This window comes from Hirundo rustica, chromosome 2 (genome assembly GCF_015227805.2).
Source record: "Hirundo rustica isolate bHirRus1 chromosome 2, bHirRus1.pri.v3, whole genome shotgun sequence".
Lineage (NCBI taxonomy): Eukaryota > Metazoa > Chordata > Aves > Passeriformes > Hirundinidae > Hirundo > Hirundo rustica.
Genome location: NC_053451.1, coordinates 85,702,354 through 85,716,309, shown reverse-complemented (window position 1 = coordinate 85,716,309; position 13,956 = coordinate 85,702,354). Strand labels below are relative to the sequence as shown.

The 13,956-nt window shown below is 38.1% G+C and overlaps 1 protein-coding gene across 1 annotated transcript in view; it reads right to left on the bottom strand.

Moving 5' to 3' along the window:
• Positions 1-13,956, bottom strand: part of OCA2 (OCA2 melanosomal transmembrane protein) — a 166,996-nt gene that overhangs the window by 133,162 nt on the left and 19,878 nt on the right. The window contains exons 2-5 of the mRNA XM_040055440.2: positions 10,272-10,370; positions 9,504-9,692; positions 6,025-6,082; positions 5,075-5,147 (exon numbers count right to left, since the gene is read on the bottom strand). Of these exons, the coding sequence (XP_039911374.1) occupies positions 5,075-5,147; positions 6,025-6,082; positions 9,504-9,692; positions 10,272-10,370 (419 nt within the window). The remainder of the gene's footprint in view (positions 1-5,074; positions 5,148-6,024; positions 6,083-9,503; positions 9,693-10,271; positions 10,371-13,956) is intronic.

Sequence of the window (13,956 nt, the reverse complement as noted above, 5' to 3'; positions counted from 1 at the left end):
GATTCTCTGTTGTACTTGCACACAGATGACTGACTTTATGCTTTCTTTAACATCTATTTGTATATCCTATTCTGTATACTATAAAATGTACCTTGAGAATTATATGTCAATGGATTATTTTTCAGCAAGTTTTTGAGGTAGTTATACACTATTCATCCTGATTTATGACCAGTCACTCTTGCTAGTTTCTCTAGGATATAACCATTTTTTTAAAGGCCTTTTTCTGGGATCTTATCATCCATTTTTGCATATTGTCCTTAACTGGTGCTATTTCTCTCTCTCGCTCGCTCTTGTTTGTTTGTTTGTTTTGTTGTTGTGGGGTTTTTTTTCCTAACTCTGTTTGTAGCTGATAAGGATTTTTTCTACATCGTACCTTCACAATATAATGAGTTAAACCACACACCTCTCTGTCCCTATTGGTTTCCCCATCTGATGAATGCTCTATAAATTTTTTGTTTTCCCCATTTTTTGAGTGCCAGTAATCCTGTTCCGTTATTGTCTACAGTGGATACATCCTTTCTCTCTGCTCCATCAGTTTGAGAAATTCTGTAACAAACTAATTTCTACAGCACTTTATCAATTGTGCCTTGAGATTCTGCTTCTTGGCTCTCTCTGCACTTGGTCCTGGCTTCATCCATCTATTTAACAGCTTGAAGATTGCCTGCAGGCCTAAATGCTTAGTACATTTCCAACAACATCGAAAACAGAAGCAATTTACATGCTTTCTGCAAGGAAAAAATATGAAGGAGAGTCTGCCAGTAGAGAGCTAGAGTTACAAAATAAAGAAATATTCAAAGGGGGGAAAGAACTAAAGGGATTAGAGAAGTTTTGTAATTAATTACATTATTTTATGCTCCCTGGAGAAGAAACTTCAAGGAAGCTGAAAATTCTGCTAAAAGATAACTATATTCTTTGCCTCACAGTCCTTCTTTTTATATATACCTCTTGTTCAGGGAGTAGGAAGTGTTTTCCATGTCACTAATGGTCATGGCATGATTGCAAGTTTTTTAGTGACCTTTCCTTGCTCCATGATTAACAGTTACACCAATAAAGCAAATTCATGCAGAAATCAGTCATACAATTTTAGCAAGGAATTTGATAATAAGGAGTCTTAAGTCTGCTTGTCCTAAAGACTCTTCATCCATATGTGGAATTGTTTTAAATAGTTCCACTGAATCCAAAGAAAACAAATATAACCTATGACTTAAAATTCAACCTATTTTTACTATTGCAGTACATCTTCTATTTTCTGAATTTGAGACCTTAAGCCTGGACTGGAAGTGACAAAATCTCTCATGGAGAGGATGGAGGTACATCCATGAAAATGGTCTCTGCCTAGTCAGTTTTCAAGATATCTCTGTTTTTGTCTGATTTGGACTAAGCAGATATCCATTCAGGTGTGACTTCAGGTATGTATTTTTTATTGAGGTTTATTTTTAACATAAAAAGCAAGTGAGTAACAAACTCTTCATACTGGGTGCTGTGAAAATATTTAATTTTTAAAATGTCATCCTTTGCTCCAAGAGTTTTACTGGGGAGATATCAAACACCTAAACCATCAGGCAATGAGATCAGGACTGAAAGACTTTAAAATATATTTACAAAAATGTAAGATTCTTGGCCAGACTCAGGAAGAATTCACTGTTCACTTCTCAGGTAATTTCTGACAATCAGTCCAAAAAAGGAAAATTAAATTGCTTTGCTCACACTGAGCTATTCCTCACCTATAACATGAATAGGTACAAGTATTGAGAGGGAAGAAAATATTGTTACCAAATCAGTTGTCAGGGACAGAGTAAAGATAGAAACTCACACTTCAGTGAGGTAGGTGTGAGATCTATTGCACATAAATGAGCTGAAGATTTACCTTTTTTTTTTGTAAAAAAAGTATTTCTACTATTGAGAAGTGTAGAAATAGCTATAACTGTATGAGATACAGTGAAAGAAAGGCACTGTATCAGGGAGACAGACATTTCTTTAAATGACAGTGAAATAACATAGAGTTTGATTGCATAATTCCTTAAAAGCATGAAGAATCCCAATTATTTTTTAATTTTATAAAGACTAGTTCAAGTCAAAAAGTTAATGTCTAGTTCTGCTCCAGTTGTCCATTCCCCATTACTGGACAAAAGTTCAAAATTTGCTTAGATCAGGGCAGTCATTATTAGGATCAAATGAAGGAACACTATGTATATTTAGCACTTTAGAATATTTTTTAAGTCTGAAAATGTATGTGAGATGTGGAGAAGAAGAATATTTCTCAATCATTCTCTGACCATCCAGTTAATGGAGAGACATTTTCTGAAGGTCTGAATGGCCAAAGAGTTAAGAAAAGACAAGAAGGTTCATAACTTAGAATAGGTACATGTAATTAAACAAAAATATACTGGAATTTATTCAAAATCTAGATGATTTATTCTATCATCTTAATAATTAAAGATGTTCTGCTCTTAACATACAGCCTTTGAACAAAAGATCTGAAAATGCTTCACACATTTTACATCAACAGTGATATTGAATCTTACTTTATGCAGAAAAGGTCCTCTAGTCAGGCTTCGGTACAAACTTAATTCTTTCTGGTATTATAGAACTGACTGTTAGAATTTAAATACCAATAAAACCTAAGTGTTTATGTTCAAAGAGATAATAGCAATATTTTGAAAAACTATATTAAAATCTCTGAGTTTATGTCTAGTACCTATAGGGAAATCAGTAGTAGGAAAAAACTGAGCCACCCACACACAAGATTACGGACTCAGAAAGATTCTATTAATTCCCTGGAGGCAAGATGTTGTTTCCAGAAGCTGCAGCCAGCACACCTCAGTGTTACACACGAGGTTTGTACCCGTGCGGATGGACAAAGCAATGGGAGATGCACGTGGGCTAATATAAAGAAAGCAATGGGGAGAAAAACAGCTAGAGTAAAACCAAACCAGAGATAAAGGTATACCAACACAAACAGAAATGTCATCTGAAAAGCAGGACACCTCCACACCAGGTAATGAAGGCCTCTCTCAGCAGCAGAGAGGGAAGGTCCTGCCTTTGAACAAAGCTGAGATCTCATGGGCATGGCAGAAGAAAACAAAAATATCCAGGTGACACCAGGACAAAATCCAAAAGTAATCACTTGGCTTGTTTTTTAGAAATATTTCATACTTTGCTTTTCTAGTGGATGGAAATATGTTGCATATGTGAGCACACATCCAGAACACATCAATGTGCTTGGACATTTCTGGAAAGAAACAGAACTGAGAGGAAGGAGTTTAAAAAAAAAAAAGTGATTAGTACATATTCAACACTTCTAAACAGCTATTGAAGCAGAAGCAAGAAGTAGAGTTGTTTGTTTGCATAATTTGGCATCATATGAGCTAAGAGACCTCTTTTCCACCCAAAGTCTCATATGATAATTTCCAAGAGCTTTGTGACAAGGACTACTGCAGCACACATGCAAACCTACAATTAAATTATTATACTCATTCAGAGAGTAGCAGGTATTGTCCAGCGGGAGTAGAATCATCATAAAGTCACCCTAGGACATCACTGCAGTCTGTCAGCCCGCATAAATTGCATCTTCAGCACTGCTGTCTGAATGGTTAATGTTACATAGGCCTAGACAAGAAGTGGAAAACTTTCTTCACTATGCAATAAAGTGGAAGACAACGGTATGAACTTACTGCTGTGCAAATGAAGACTGACATCATCAGTAAGAGGACATTCAGGATTGCTGGTGCCTTTTCCAAAACTCTTTTAGAAATGTAATCTTTCTCCTTGACTTTTCTGCTTGAATTACCACATTGCCTTGAAGAAACATGGCTTTGCTGGATTGCTTGCCTCTCACTTTTCCTCCAGCTCAGTGACATCAGACTGCAGATGAAACATCCAGTTTTCAAGACACATTACACAAACTAAAAAGCTTTGTGTTTGTCAAGTAAGAAATGGAAATGCTATATGCTGGCTGTCTGACAACTATTTGTCTTGAAGTCTCCTGACATGATAGGTAAAATGTGAAATACAGGAACACCTGTTTGTCTAAAATCCCAGTCTCAGTTGCAGCTCCCTGAAACTAAGGGAATATTTGCTTGCAGAGTTAATGTGTACAGTGCAATAGCTATGGGTCCAACTCAAGTCTGGAAAGAGAGGAAATCCTCAATTTATGCTATGACAGTTGACTAAAACTTGAACTCCAAGGCTCGCTTTCAATTCATCCTCATTTGGCAGATAAGACTGTGACAGCCATGGCGCTGTTCAACGCCACACCACCACAGGAGCTTACAACAACAGTTTCAAGGAGGACCAAAAATCCTGATGTGAGCAGGATATTGATGGGAATTTACAGTTGAAGTTGCCATGGGTCCTACTGAAAGTCCATTTGCTTCCCTCCAAAAAGCAATCTCAAATTTAATCATAAATTACCCTAGAGCACTGACATTTTCTTCCTCATCTACCCTAATTAGTGCATTATATAGTGTCATTATTGGTGACAGTGAGAATGCTAATAATTAAATTTCTTTTAAATGGACTCTCCCTGCCCAAAGCTATGGAACTGACCAGTTATATAGAAGAACAAAGCACCTCACAAATGAAAACCTACTGCAGTTTTTCAAAACAAGGCATCTGCAGGAGCTTGTGAAATGTATCAATAGGTGGATCTTCTTTATCACTATTTCAGTAAGACTTAATTAGATTTCAGACCAGACTGATTAAACTATAAATATAGCGGGAAGAAGAAACGTAATTTGTTTGCAAAAGCTTTTGTTTGTTTACCAACTGAGTGTTCATCCCTCGAAGAATTTCAGATCTGTATTCACCTACGATGAAGAATTTTTATTTGGGGTTGTTTTATTTCTTGTTCTTCTAAACAGTTACTTGACCCTAGAGAGGTGCCCCAGAGTAAAATTTGGAGAGGGAGCACTTGGGCCTGTGTCAAAGGACAAGTCTAAATGCAGCCAAGGCTCTGAAGACATCCAGTCCTTTCAGGGTATAAGACAGAAAATACACGCCCTTTCAAATACTTTATCAATGAAATTTCAGATTGATTTTTTTTTTTTTTTTTTTTTTAATGAAAGAAGGATACAGAAGCTTTCCAGAGGTGACACAGCCAACATCTGCCAGGGCATACCTTGATCTGGATAAATGCCAAATAAAATCTAGGGCAAAGATAAAAAATAAGCAATCATTAGTAACACAAAAACTACAAAAGACCTGCTAAACTTATCTCAAGTACTTGAAAAAGGCTTACAAATTTCACATTCAGTTGCAAAATTGTTTTTGTGTTTTTAGTTATAATTCCACTGCAATTGAAAAGCATCTCTGGGACAGTTAACAAGGGTAAGCAATATTCCTTCTGTTAATTTACAGCCAAAGTCACATATTTTATGCACTTTTTTGAAATGTCTCTTAGGACAAAGTTGTAATCTTCATGATCTGTCTGGAAAGCGACATCCATACCTGAGGAAATTTAGTGTCATCTATTTTCTTCCCAGCACAGAAGCCCTGCAACCCAAAAAGGAGTTCCTCACAGCCGCTAAAAAACAAACTCCAACTTTTTGAAATTTATTCTCTACACTTTCAGTCAAAGATTTTATTGATTTTGAAGATTTTTTTTAAAGGGATGGCAGCACTTTGGCCACCCGAAGGAGATGTCAACCTCCCCATCACCTTCTGCCCTGGATACTGTGAAGTGCTGCCTTTGCTGCAGCATCCTGCCCAGCACAGATTTTGCTATGAGCATTCCTCAGGTATCAGGATCAAAAGATCCATCCTAAATTCAACAGGCATCCTTAAGTGACCTACAAATTTGGGGTTAAACTGCCTCTTCCTCCAACTCAACTGCTTACCCAACCACATTGTCCTGAGAGGTGACTAGTGCACCAAATAGGAGTCTGATTGTGCATGAAGCCCTGTGCAGTATTGTCATTTATCCCTTGAGATATTTTCTGTGTACTAAGAGAAAGTATCATAGCTCATTCTGAACTAATTTTAAAGAAATAGGAGCTGGGGGGAGACTACAAATTCAATACTTACAGAGCAGACAACTACAAAGATAAAGAGACCAGAAACTTTCAGGAATTTTAGACAGCACCTGAAACACAAGGAAACATATATTTACTATCTGGCTAGTTTAAAAACAACCTTTTCTACTCTCCTAACAGCTCTGACATCTCAGAAACATCATGGTAAGCACTTGTGGGGGATGGTATATCACCGATATATATCAGGATATCAGAGTACAGACACCACAAAGCAAGGTCAGCAGAGGCTTGGGAAGCCTTGGTGACTATCGGACTCTTGCACCAGCTCTGCTGCCAGATGGATCTCAATGCACAGGAAGGAGGATTCACCCCTTGGAAAATCTAAGGGAAGGCTGCAGAATGAGCTGGTACTGGATCCTGGAACCACTTGTCCTCTACTGCTGCTGGCCCCAGCTCCTTCTTGTCTCTCCCAGAGAGGCAAAGGAACATTGCCATGACAGGGAGCTGGCATGGCTGTGCTGAAAGCACAGCTTGTTGTATAGACAGACAGTGTCATGAGTGACTTCCTCAAAACTGGACTTATAATAGACATCCTGAAATGTATTAGAAAAAGCAGTTTGAAGATTAAAAAAACAAGCTTTAAGAAACTTCTGGGTTTAACAGTATCTTTTAAAACCAAATAGACTTCATGAGAAAAAAATCTACTAACAAAACTAATTTTTTTTTTCCATGGTGCTTCTGTGCCCATTGAAGGAATGCCCAGTTCTGGAAATCAGATGTTGTAAAACATTCTGAATTGTCCAAGCTTACTACTGAGGGGCTTAGGCAAGAATAACTCTAAATCAAAATGTGGATATTGAAAATGCATGGTCTTGAGAAAGAAATCTTAAGATTCAGCGTTTTAAATTATCATTTTTTAATCTTACTGAAAAGAAAACTCAACTAAAAATTTTCTGACTGCCCATCAGTATGTTATACTGATGCCTTAATTTACAGAAGCATTTCTGTTGATTTGACCTCGTTACATATTTTCATTTTGAAAGCATCAATATTCTTATTCTTTTTTTTTCAAAAGTAAACATTCAAACGTTGTTTTTCTGACAGAATGACAAATGCAGGGCTTGATTTAAACTTGATGACAAGCAGGAAGGAAATTTCAAGTTACCAGAATAATTAGTTGAAAAAGGATGAGTACAATAAGAAGCTGAATTGACAGATGCTACAGGACAAAATATTAAAGCAGAATAATCTGATGAATGTTAGAAATAATTTTTAATCAGAGTGGAAATAAATCCCTGAATCAATTAATTGACAAAAATAACATAAATAACTGGAGACCCATTTTTCCAAAAACATCATTTTCCAAAGTTTTCCCTCCTCTTTAGAATTTTCCAAACAGTAGCTAATACAAATGAGTTGTCACAAACTAGTACAAAGGGGGTCTATCAAATACAAATGGTAACAACTTTACCCAAACTTTGCACAGCATGAAAACCTAGAGAAGGCAGAGGAAGAGGAGAAAGAAGCCAGTTAGGTGGCTTAAAGAAATTTCAAGTAGCCCTGCTCTACTGAGAAGCAAGAGGGCAGAGAGAGGAAGAAAGTAATACAGGCATGAAATGAAAGGGATGATGACACAAGCCAGCACTTCATCACTGATAAATTCTTTTGGCATTATGTGATTTATGGAAAATAACCTAGTGCCAGCTTAGCCATAGATCTTCTATCCTGCTTGTCAATTCTGCCCATCTTTACATTACAATTTCATTCTGGAATTTTGAGAATTTATTATGTTATTAATTAATAAATCATAATCCAGATTGGTTTAATTTTAATGTACTTTATATTTTTTGTTTGCATTTTGGGCTTACAATTTATAACTTATAATAATACTTAAAGTTATTATTAAAAGGCCCTTGATTTTAAGACACAAGTGAAATAAAATATTTATTAAGCATTTTTAAATTAATAACCACTTGTTTGTAAATAACAGAAACTCATCCAAAGGAGCTGGCAAGATGTAATAAAAAAAAGGGTTTTGGAAATGGTTTTAATAAATAAGATAATTTAGAAGGGTCTTTTCCTCCTGTCTCTTTGTTTTCATGGCATTTTGTATTAGGGAAGCAGCAATTTTAACAGCTTACATTTGAGACGTTATCTGCTTTTGACTCACCCGTGGTTTGCAATCTGTCTCTTCCTACAGCAGTAATCTGGCACAGCCATGCAAATACAAGCCCTGTGCCAACTCCTATGCCGATGTATACCTCCAGTAGTCCAGTCCTATCTGACTTCGGTTGGAAATGCTTGGAGTATATAAATCTATGAAGAATTTCACCCCCACTTCTAAGCCAAATGATTTTTGATCTGATCTACATATGGTGTTGGGCACTTTAGCTTCATTTGCTATCTCATCAGTGTTATTATGCTGATTTACAACAACCAAGGAGTTGATCCCATATGTACAGCTTGAACTACAGCAGTGAAAATATTTCAAGGGATGTTCTGCCAAAAAAACGTGCTCCTCCCCAGATTATAAACCTGGAAGCAACGGATTTCACACTACAAATCAATACCTTTGTTCCTTCAAATACTGGGGAAATCTACCACAAATGTGAAGAAAAACACCTGCCAAACTTCTTTGCATATGTTCACACTGCACTAATTGCAGTAATTGGAATTCTCCTGTTCCATTTGTTCAGCAGCAGAGCAGGAGAGTACAATACCATATGCACAATGAGAAAAAAACAATTGTGAGATGATGAGCTAAGACAACATACAGATTGGGAAAAGATGCACCGACATTCCGCAGGTAGGCACAGCAGATCAACAAGGAGATGTGGACTTACAGTGCTGGGCTCCATGAAAACCCTGCAGAGCTGTCTATGGACACCAAAACAAACTAGAAGAAGCATTGAACCTCTGGAAGGGGCCAAGGGAATTAATATCTGAGATTAGAGGTTTTGCTAGTGAAATCCCCAGCAAAAATAGCCAGAGAGAATTTGAAGTTAAGCCCTTATCATGTTGCTATCTTTTAATATATCAACAGATTCAATTTCCTCTGTGCCTAAACAATGTAAAAAACTACTTTGGGGTAAAGAGTGAATTATATTAATGTTGTCCAAGATGGAAAAATTCTCAGTTATATTTTGCTTTGTGTATATGTAAAAAGCTACTGTAATGACTGCAGAAGAACTTTTACACATACACTTCAATTAAAGTGAAGCAACAAAACACTGAAGAAAAAAACGCTGTGGAATCAACCACAGGACTTTTAAAAATGGCCTCAAGGGAGTGCTAAAAGCAATATAGAAGGTATTTAATTACAAATTTAGAATAGGTGTTGATTCATGACTGATTTATGTTAGAACAAAGGGCTATTGATTGTTATGGAGTCTGTAATCAAACTATCAATGGCAAGATACAGTCTAAATATGGAGTCTTATTTTATTAATTTGCATAAATAAATAATTTTCTAGACATCTATGCCTAAAAACAAATACATGAAGAAATTTTAAAAATAGTTTGAATTCAGACCTCATCTTTGATAAATTGAACTTGACATGAAGGTTGTCCAAGATTTCATATTTCTCAGAAGAAGCAGATCTGGAAAAACTTGTCATTTCACTTTCCAGCTGAAACCTTTGCTCGAATTCTGCCGAGCTGTTGTCCCATGAATCATCATCTGTGGTAAAATCTGGATTATGAAGAGCCATACACTGCAACCTGTCACACATTTTCAGTAAACATAGTAAAACAAAGCAGTGTTATATTTCAACAGGTAGTAGATGCAACTGACCTTGCAGAACTTGACATTCACTCCAAGAGATATTTATGGAAAATTTCATAGAAAGAGACTTATTCAGTACAGACCAAGCTCCCTTTGGTGACACAGCTGGGTAGACTGGAGAACAAGGACAAAGACTCCATGACATTTGGGCACACCTGAGAGCACCAGGCCTCTGATACACCAGGCAGATATACATCAGGACCTTCCCCATAGTTCTGCTGCGCCTTTTAGTGCCCTTTATGTAACAGCACATGGAGCAAATAATAGCATAGAACCTGCAGCTGTCTATGCTTAGGGCACTCTAATCACCTGACCTCACACCTTACATCCTTCCCTTCCCCTTGTTCAGCCCCTTCTCTGCTACCAAGGTCCTCCAGAGTAATTCTCTGCTATTGCCCCTGCTATTCACTTTATTTCCCAGCAGGTTTGGTGTTAGGATATAAGAAAGAATCACGTGCAATTAAATAGAATGGAACTTAGGAAAAAATATTTTGACAAAAATGAAAGTAACTCACCCATTTTCCTCTGAGGAAACCTTCAGTAATGGGGTCTTCTCTGTAAAAACAGTGGGCTTTGACCTTGAGCTGAATAATTTTGAAAAATTGAAGTGATATCTTTAGAGGGAGAAAAAAATGAATAGTAAGTCTGCAGTAAAATTATTCACTACAGATCTACAAACTTTTTCTACAAGTCCATCTAATTAGTTAAACATTCTTTAAGGATGGTGCTGACTTAAACTAAGGTTTTCATTCATTAAGTTTGAACTAGTCAAGGTAGTTACTTCCTTATACTCTCAGGGGGCTCATTCATATGTTTACACTAGCATACTTCATAAAATATGAGATAATAGAATAATTTATTTCCCATAGATATTACTTGAGACATGGATCACCATCTACAAATCCACCGATCTCTACAGTAACTTTGTACTCTTGATATTAGGGACGAAAATCTGAATACAAATACTTTATTTCTGCAGCATGATCCATTCCAAATGGTTTCTGCCAAGCCTTGGTCCTGTTGTTGCAGATAAATAAACAGAGCGTGAACTACTTCTTGCCATATTGCAGCTTAGCATTGTGAAGGACCTTTTTGCTGGAGTACAAATCCCCAAACTTAAGAAGCAGCTGAAGACAATCAATCACAACCATAGAGGCCTGGCTTTGGGGCAGACTTCTGGGAGAGACTAAATAATTGAGCCATTTTAGAGCATCTTCCCATGACCAGGCTCTTTCAGAGACATTTCCAATCAAAAACAGCATTATTCGGGTACACTCAGATTTATTTCATTCAAAACTGTAGCCTCCCACGACCAGAAAGTCTCAAAGAAATATCCTAGACATACAGTCAAAGTGCAGATCTCAATACACCCAGAAGAAACCCACTTAGAGGAAACCCAAAATTTCTTCCATTATTGCTGGACTGTGAGGGGAAAGAAATTATAAAACCATAGACTTCTAAATAAACGCACGACATTGACAGGTTATTCAATCTTCTAAATATAAGGACAGCTCAAAAATAAGGATTTGGGTATTTGACTTTATAACACAATGAAAGACAGTGATGTTTCTTGAAATTTGTAAAGTTGTGTCTGAACTTTAACTTTGTAAAAATAAAACCTCCAGGTACTGCTTTGGCTTGTTTGTTCAGTAATATTTTCAGTCAGAAGATGTGCTGGGTGCAGAGCAATTGGATATGGTTATTTCAGTCTTGAGTGGCCACAACACTCGTTTAAACTCTGCTGTAAGCCACATATTTTCAGTGTCAACTGAGGAAAGTGAATGAGTTAGAGAGATTCAATTACCCAGTACCTTGGGTCAAATGTTGGGCAGATTACAACTCAGGTGCTACATTGTACTGACACTTCATCTGTGAAGAGATGATTGCATTCTTTGTAGCTACCAAAGTGTGTCCTTTTTTAAGCAGGAGAATATAATTCACACAAAAGGAAGTCTAAGTGGAGAAACTGGTATTTTGAAGCAAGTGCTCTTCTAATCTCATCATGGCTTTCCATGTAAAAGGCTACCTAGAGCTTTTTTACAAAATGGAACCCATAGGGAGAGCAGGAGCACTATCAGGACTTTAAATGTGTGCTTACCAAGCATTGCTGATATACTCGTGGCTAATCCCAGCATCCCACTATACTCGAAGTCTGCATCCAAAGGGAGCAATTTTTATAACAATTCTGGTGGTGGACCTCGGATGTATGCATTCAGAAATCTGACTCACGAAAAGACCATTTGGCTGTTTCTACTTTTAAACACAACCATGGCACTTGTTCCAAAGGAAAAAAAGGCTTCAAATGATATATAATGTATGCGGTTCTGATCTTTCCTCATCTTGTGCACGCTATTAACCTTTCCACACTTCCTTTTGTTCTTTTCCTCCTAGGATGTGTAAATTCTGAGACAAGTAACCAGACACTTTCCATAAGAACTTCCATTTTCTTCTACTTCTTCAGGGCTGGCACCAGCACTGCTTTATGTTACACAGGCATTTCCAGGTTTATGTATATCCATTGACAATCCACACCTCAGCAGCTCTTCACCATTACTGTGAATAACCAGTTTGCAAAAAGTGCTGAAGGGCAAAGCAACCACAGGAGCAGCAACAAGAAAGGGAGTAAAAGGTCAGGTGGAAAGTGGCTTAAGTGTCAGAACCTGAGCTGAATAATCCAGACTGCTAATTAAAGACATCACCTTCACTTTCTTCTTACACTGTTATCCCCACTTGCTGGTATAAGTCCTGTCATTTTTAAATGGAACTGTGGAGCTGAACAGATGGCCAAGAATGACGAAGCCAGTAAAAATGGAAAAGGTCTTCAGATAAAGTAAAAACAATTAGTACATGACAACAACAATTTGCAGAGGATGAAAACACAAGGACAAGAATAAGCAGCAGGAAACAGCCAGGCTTGACAAAACAAAAATAATTAGAGAAAAAGCAGAAGAGCCTCAACTCCCCCATGATGTGATTATTCAAATTAGAGAATGAGAGTAATATAAACAATAAAGCTAATTAGGGCATACAGGAATCTTGAAGGATGAAAGCTCTGGAAAGAAAGGTTGTAAAAACATCATTAGAAAAAATAGCATGGATTATAAAAATAAAAGTCATCCTTGAACAGAGAGCCTAGTGCAAACCCCTCCATGCCCCTCATACTTCTGAAGAGATGCTGGAGGTGCAAATCCACCATCCACTTAATCCGAAGATAAAAGATCATCTCCAACCAAAACTTAGGAAGGCCCAAAGACCTCCTGCTGGTAGAGGAAGAAGCCTGCCGTGCTCAAAAGCCATCTTAGCAGCACTCTTGGTGCTCCTCAACCCTGCAAGTAGCTGCTAATTGGGACACTGTAGATAGGAAGCTGTGGTGATGTGAGAATTGTTTTATTAGGTTTTTATAAGAAGTTTTATGTTGTAATTCATTTCACTGTATCCCCAGTTCTGTAACCCTTTTGTGTTTTCTGTATAATAAGGGGGTTTGTGTCAATCATCCCACCCCCCACCTATCCTTGTCCATCCCCTCTGCTCCCTCCCACTCTGGGGCAGCCTGTTTATCACTCCTGGGGTCCCTCCCAGATTGCAAAATCTCAGGGAGAGGGCTTCAGGTGATAGGTCCCCTGGGGGGAATTCCTTTGGCTCTGGATTTTAGTGGTCTGAGGCTTGGGGGTGGGCACACCTTGGTACCCCCAGAATCCCCCGATTTGTTGTCTTGTTGTAGCCCCCCCTGAACCCCTCCCTCGCTTATAAGGTGGAGGAGGGAGATTCTCTCTCTCTCGCTTGCTGGCCTCTCTGGCCTGAGGTTTGGACCGGCTGCGGACTTCCCGCAGCTGGGCCTGAATAAACATCTTTAACCTGCTAAGCTGAGAACCAGCCTTCTCTTCTACTGCCACTGCTGTCAAGACACTACTTGGTCCAGCTGCTGCTGAGAAGCCGACCAGCAGGCAAAGATAACCTGCGTGCCCATCCGAACTGGGAACATTCCGTGGCTGTGCTGACCAGAGCTAGCCGGAGGTCAGCCCCCGCCCAGTGTGGGGACAGAACCAGCCACAGGAAACAAATCAAAATGTAACACATTTCAAAACCTGGGGTCAGGTCACACTTCAAATGTTTCTTCCTGATCAAATAGCTAGAAACTTCAGTTATATGCATATGCTCAAATGGAGTGAAATTCACCTCTACTGAGCAATTCAGCAACAT